Source organism: Dasypus novemcinctus, chromosome 12 (assembly GCF_030445035.2).
Source record: "Dasypus novemcinctus isolate mDasNov1 chromosome 12, mDasNov1.1.hap2, whole genome shotgun sequence".
Classification (NCBI taxonomy): domain Eukaryota; kingdom Metazoa; phylum Chordata; class Mammalia; order Cingulata; family Dasypodidae; genus Dasypus; species Dasypus novemcinctus.
Genome location: NC_080684.1, coordinates 109,843,574 through 109,850,270, shown reverse-complemented (window position 1 = coordinate 109,850,270; position 6,697 = coordinate 109,843,574). Strand labels below are relative to the sequence as shown.

General features: G+C 64.2%; 1 protein-coding gene across 2 annotated transcripts in view; it reads right to left on the bottom strand.

The window, feature by feature from the left end:
• Positions 1-3,011: 3,011 nt before the first annotated feature.
• The window catches only part of TAFA5 (TAFA chemokine like family member 5), a 221,186-nt gene continuing 217,500 nt past the window's right edge, over positions 3,012-6,697 (bottom strand). For both annotated transcript variants that reach the window (XM_058308956.1, XM_058308957.1), the window contains exon 4: positions 3,012-5,001. In XM_058308956.1, the coding sequence (XP_058164939.1) occupies positions 4,993-5,001 (9 nt within the window). In that variant the 3' untranslated portion in view covers positions 3,012-4,992. The remainder of the gene's footprint in view (positions 5,002-6,697) is intronic.

Sequence of the window (6,697 nt, the reverse complement as noted above, 5' to 3'; positions counted from 1 at the left end):
TAGAGCTGGCGAGGACACCCTTCTTTTAAGAATCCCATTTGCGGTGCTTTGTTCTGGCGGCCCCCCAGAGCCTGTCGGCTCTCCACTGGGACGTGTGCATGCCTGCACGCTCAGGGCCCTCAGGGAATGTGCATCCACTAGGAGATCTGTGCACGCCTGCACGCTCAGGGCCCGCAGGGAATGTGCATCCACCAGGAGGTCTCTTTTAGGACACTGGCTCAGTGATGGTGGCACTGGCCTGTCGGACGTCCACAGGGCAGCCCTCAGGCTGGGGTCTCGGCAGGAGGGGCCACAGCCTGGAGGTGAACCTTCCCTCCAGAGATCCCAGCCGAGCAGCTGGACACTGTCCCAGCCCTCTTCCTTTAGCCATTCCTGTTCCTCTCCCACCTACCGGGATGGTTCCCACCTCGGCCCCTGCCCTGCTCTGCTGGAGCAGTGGGGGCTCCTCAGGCACTGGGCCAGGCCAGCTGCCAGGGGCTGCCCTCTGGCACCGGGGAGGGTCCTGGCCGGGGGCTGCGGGCTGCTTGGTGCCTCTGTCCCCTGTGGCTGCTCTGTGACTTACCGAGCGGCCGTGGGGGGACCCGGTAGTGGCCCTAGTCCGCGGCCGCACGCTCACCACGCAGGCCTGGCTGGCCTGAGGTCTGCTCTGGGAGAACCCGGCCACAGATTCCACCTTCGCCCCCTGATCGGGACACCTGGGGGATATCCGGGCTTTCCCTTCCAGGAGGGGGTTCAGGAGCAGCTTTCCAGGGGGCAGGTCGCAGGTAGAGGACTGGCTCAGGACAAGGGCAGCTGAACCCCAAGAGCCCCCACCGCTGCCATGTCACCAGGGGCTTGGGGCGTGCTGCCTGCGGTCGTTCCAGTCTCCGCCCGACACGTGGCCGCTCCCAGCACCCCACCGGTTGCGGGGCCGCCGGGGTCAGAGAGGAGAGCCGCTGCACATGTGCAGAATTCCCAAACAACACCCCTCCATTGACACACCACAATGTGGTGTGTCATTTGCTACAGATAAAATAGTATCATCTGCTTGTTGCCATGTACTTTTGGCTCACTTGTTCCATACTGCCTCAGTATCAACATAGTACATCTTTTGCATAGATGCAAGAACATGATATTACCATGGGAGGGCAGGCAGCGCACGAGTCAGCAGGTGCGGCAGCCCCGGGCCCCCGGGGGGGTTCCGCCAGACGGGAACAGAGGGGCCCAGGGTCCACTCCTCTGTGGGAACTTGCTGCGCCCTACCAGGCAGGCTGCCTCGCTCTGACCGCGGGCTGGGCACGATCCCCTTCGCTTACCAGTGGGGACATTGGAGCCCAGGGGGCAGGGGGCCTACCCCAGCTGGCCACCTAAAGCACAGAGGGGTCTGACTTCGCGTCCTGCCCCTGTGCCTCCACCAGGCCGGCTTAGGACAGGGCCGTGGGCGCCGCCCCCAAGGAGGGTGGTGCCTGGCCCTTGCTGCCCGGGGCGTGAGCTGGGGGGCAAAGTCCCGCTCTGGGCAGCAGTGCTCAGTCGCTGAGCGGGGGGGATCTGCGTCCCCTGGCCACTGGGGAACGGTGTCCACGCACTTCCACCCCCGGAGGCCGCAGCCTGGCAGCCCTGTGTGGCTTCCATCGGGGTCCATGGATGACGTGTTCCTGCAGTTCAGAGGCCGCACGGATGCGCTCAGGGCAGTACCCCACGGGCCTCTTTCCAGCCCCTCGAGGACCCTGGGATGGGCAGCCCTGGTGGGGTCATGGGGCGTGCGGGGAAACTGAGTCTGTGCTGCTCAAGGTAGAAAGTGACAGAACCGGGCTCCGTCACCGATGGAGCAGTCCTCTTCCCAGACACAGGAGGGGCAGGCGAGACCCCCACCCCCTGGTCTCAGATGGCACGGGACCGGCCTCGGGTGCACGGGGGACAGGAGAGCAGGGTGCAGGCACACAGGTGCTTTAGAGCTGGTGCCCATTCTCCATGCCCCCCCAGACCACTGAGCGAGGCGGGAGGGGGGGATGAGGCCTCCCTTGGGGCATGACCTCCTCCCGCCCTCCAGGAGAGGCACACTCCCACGTGGTCAGCCACGGAGATGTGTGGCTATTTGTTACTGCAGCATAATGTAGCTTACCCTGACAGATACACCTTGGGCTCTGCCCCAAAGGGCAGATCTGCTTGGAGCAGATCATCTTTAGTTTTATGAACTTTGGGGGTCAGTGAAGCTTTTACTTATTCTTTAGCTTCTCCCTCGGTTTTCCTAGAAGACACTGGAACAGTGACCCTCGGGGAGCCTCAAGGGTGGGCTCCATCCAGCTAACCCACCCAGGGGCACCGCTTGAACTGCCTACCTCCCTCCACCCTAAATTCTCTGCTTCCTTCCAGCGGCCTGTTTCTCAGCAAGGAGCTCGTGGAGGGAGAAGTGGGAGCATGTCCTGTCGGCCCGTGCTCCAAGCTGCAGCACCCCAAAGCAGGCTCACCAAGGCACCTCTCAGGAGGGCTAGGGGGCTGGGCCCTTCACCATGTGGGCACCGAGGCCCCCGGGAGAGGGCAAGGGCCGTGCCCAGGGACCCCAGGGTTCTCGGGAAAAGGGTGCTGCAGACGTGGGCCTCCTTGGTGGCCCCGGGACCTGAGTGGTTCCTGGGGCCTGTGCAGGGCTGGGCGCCTCGAACCCGGGGCAGTGGGCAGCGGGCACTGTCCCAGATGCCGTTCAGCAGGGCGCACAGCCTCGGAGAGGAGGGAAGCAGAGCGAGGCCGCGGGAGGGCAGCCGCGGCCCTCAGCCTGGGCACGGGGTGGGCGTCTGCAGGCGCGCGCGGCCTTGAGCCCGCGGCCTCTGCCACTAGGAGCTGCTGCAGAGGCCTTCTCAGGTCCAGGCAAGCAAAGGGCCCCCAGGCTGAGCGTCCGCCCTTACTCGTGCAAAGGGGCGCGGATGCCAGCCGAGCCCAGCTGGCAGGCACGGCCCGCCGGTCCCCGCCACCCCTGCCGGCCGCGCCAGCTGTGGCCCTTCTCCCAGGACACCGCGGCCAGGGAACAGAAGCCATGCTTATCAAAGGATTTTTTTCTTTATTTTCATAATTTAGCTGAATCAACACAAAATTGAATACTGTAAAACAAGAAAAAAAATGCTGTAACATCTGAACTCTCCATCTCTGCCCGCAAAGGTGTCCACATTCCCTTCCAAAAGAGCCAGGCGAGGGGGCCGGGTGGGCCAGGCCACCCTCCCAGGGACCCCCGCCCTGCTCCCCAAAGCTTGCCCAGGCCCCGCCTCCTCTGGGTTGGAAACCTCACCTCTCAGCTGCTTCTTGACTCAAGGATATAATTACGTCTAAATCTGTGGCGACTGAAACAGGTAAATTAAATACTCCGGGGTACCGGCACGGGACTTAAATAAATGGGTTTTCTCTCCTAGCTTTATCTAGGGGTCTAGGATGGCAGCTATATAGTTATTCATTTTTACTGGTTTTTAGTGGCACGGAACTAGCATATGCTCGTGTTAATTGGACTCGTAGGTAGTATGCAGTTCAGGGGAACCCAGGGAAACGGAGCAAGCTGGCGTGACTCAGGGCGAGGGGGAAGGAAATTGCCCCTCACGTGCGGTTGCTCGCGACCCGCCGCGCACAGCGGGGAAGATCCGGGCCCCGGCCCCCTCCTGCCTGGCCTCCCCGTCGCTCCCTCTGCGTGTCCACCTGCTGACGTGAAGACAGAGGATTCTGAGAAGGGCGGTGATGATGCCAATTTGGGAGAAGAAATAGCCGCAAATTGCCCTTCACGATCCGTGAATGTGACAGGGGGTGGGAGGCTGCTGGCGAGCCCAGGGCCGGTCACTGCACACTCAGCGTCCACGATACACAGACGAAGGGGTCACCCGAGACCCCGCCCGAGGCCAGCCCGGCCCCGCCTCCCCCCGGCCAGGAGTGCCTCGCGACGCCTATACGTCCCCGCGCCCACTCCCCCGGCCCGAGGGCGCCCGCCCAGTCCCCGACGTCATCACGGGCACGGAGGGCTTGGCCCGCGTCTCGGGCCGGCCAGCATGGTCAAGTTCATGGTTAAATACGCTTTTCTACAAATATACAACATATAAAAACTGTTAAATATATAACTTTCGGCTTTGCAAAATACATTTAATGATCTCTTTCAAACAAGTGTTACTTTAGTTTCTTTAATTTGCTTTCTGGAGCTAAATGGCGTATCGGATGAGACAGCGGTCACGGGAGACCCAACATGCTCTTGGCAAATACTGGATTATCCAACTATCAAAAATGGAACTGTAGAAGAGGCGTGTTTAACTGGTTAAAACAGAGGATGATTTTAGTACGATAGAGGGGCCGAAGCACAGGCGCAGCGCTCCAGCCTGCTTCCTCGGGGCTCGCCCGGCGTCCGTCCTGCCGTCCGCGCTGCTCCTTAGGGGGCGCCGCGGGGTTCGTGGGGCGGGGGCCTCGGCCGGGGCCGCCCTCCGCGCTGCGCTGGGCCCCGGAGCATGTCCTGGCCCCCGCGCCCCCTGCCCGCCCCGCGCTTCGCCCCCGGGGCCGCCGCGGGCAGGCCTGCGTCCACTTTAAAATAGAGTTTGCTCTTTGGTCTATCGAATATACTGAAAGAATAAGAAAATAAAAGCGATTCGGACAGTCTGGGGCGCAGGAGGAGGCTCCCGTGGGCCCAAGAGTCCTCCCGTCGCCAGGCGTCCTCTCGGGGGCGGGCTGGGCCCCGGGGCGCTCCCGCCACCGCCACGACCTCCTCTTCCTCCTCTCGGAGCACGCAGGCCGCGGGAGTCCCGCGTGGGCAGGCACGCGGCCGTCTCCCGCAGGCGAGTATTGCTGGCGCCCGAGCTCGGCCGCCGCCTGCGGGCCTCAGTCCGGGACCCCAGGGGACGGCCGGCCGAGGAGCGGGGCTGTCCGCGCCGGGCGACGGGGACACACAGGGCGGGCAGCCGAGCGCAGGGTGCGTCCGCGGCGGGCGGGGAGCGCGGCGGAGGCGTGGGCTGTCCACGGCGCCGGGGCCGCTCCCGGGCCCCTCTCGGGCTGCGTTTGTCAGGAGACCTGAGGAGCAAAGAGAAGAGAGCGTCAGCCTCCCCGCGCGGACCCTGCCTCCGCGGTGCCCTCGGCAGTGCCACGGCCACCCTGCGGGCTCCCGGGTGCCCGCTGCTAGTGGGGACGCCTGTGCCACGTGCTGGGGGCCCCAGCTGGGGCAGGAGAGTGGGACGTGGCCACGTGGCTTCCTGCTCACGTGGCCGGGGTGACCAGCGTGGAGCCAGCTTGGCCCAGGAGGACGGGGAGGGCACCACCCTGGGCGGGGACCCTGGAGGCGACAGGACCCCCGCCCGCCCTCCCCCGCCTCCCCTTTCCACTCGGTCCTTCTCGCGCTCCCCCTGCCCACACCGCAGGCGCCCCTGGCCCGCCCCCTCTGCCCTGTGGGCCCGGGCGCGTCTTCTGGCTGGCAGGCCCCTCAGCCCCCTCGGCCGGCCTGGCTCTCGCCCAGGACCCCTGCGGCAGCCCTACCCCACCCCACCAGCTGGCCCTGTGAGGGCGACTTCGTCTCTCGCTCTCTGTCCTCCTGCGTGGAGGCCGGCGTGGCCAGGGTGTCCTCCGGGACCTCGGTGGCCACCCCAGACTCGGGCTCCCAGCTCAGGGGCCGCGCTGCCTTTCTCGCAGCACCTTCATGACAGGGGGGTCCAGCCTGGCGGCTGCCAAGCCCTGGAGGCGACCCCACGTCCACGGCGATGCCACGGGCCCAGAGGGAGGCTGCTCTGCCGGGGCGCCAGGTGTGGCGCTGAGGTGCCAGCGGGCAGCCTGGAAGCCCAGGGCCGAGGGACGCCAGCCTGGCGTGCGGTGGGTGGTCCGGCCTTGTCTGCGCTGGGGTCTGTGGGATTGCGCTGTCCCAGGCCAGGGCGGGACTCCCAGAGCTTGGGGCAGGACAGACGTTGAGCTTGGCTTGAGCAGGCCACGCGGGCTGTCCTCTGGGAGGGCGCCCCGGGCCGGGGGCTGCCGTGCTCCATTGATGGCCCACGTGCCCGTGGTCAGGCCGGACAACCCACATGGTCCCTCCGGAAGGCTGGGCACCTGCCTCGGCACCCGACCAAGAGAGCATCTGGGCAGATGCTGGATGGCCCCCGGCCCCCCCTCCCCACATCGGTGCACAGCCCGTCAGAGCTGACTCAGTCTGGGATGGTGGGAGAGTGCGGGCACCGCCCCCGGGACCCAGGGCCACGAGCGGGCACCTGCTGGCGTGTGACGGCAACTCCCCAGAGACGCAGCCGGCGCCACGCCCTGCCTACGGGGCCCCTGACTTCCACCTGGGGCTCTCCCTGCGGCTGCAGGCTGCCTGCTTGTAGGCAGAGGCTTTTTCTTTCTTTTGTCTTAATTTAAAAATTTCCAAAATTTATAAACACGCTTATTTTTTATTTATTTTTTACTTATTTTTTGAAAGCTACACAGATCACACAATATAAGCACTCTTTATCCAGCAAGCAACAATTCCCGCTGCAGCCCCATGCCCCGTGGTGACCTGTAATTTACTTTCTGCCGATGAACAGGCTTTTTCCACGTATTTATAGAAATGGAGGCAGGCGGCTCCTCTCGGCGCACCTGGCTTCTTTCACTCCACGCTCGTCTGTGCTGCACCCTGTCTCAGGACCTCGTTGTTTTTGAGGCTGAAAAACATCCCACTGTGTGTAGGAGCCTCGTTTTGCTTGCATGTCGTCTGTCTGTGGACATCCAGGTGGTTTCCCACTCTTGG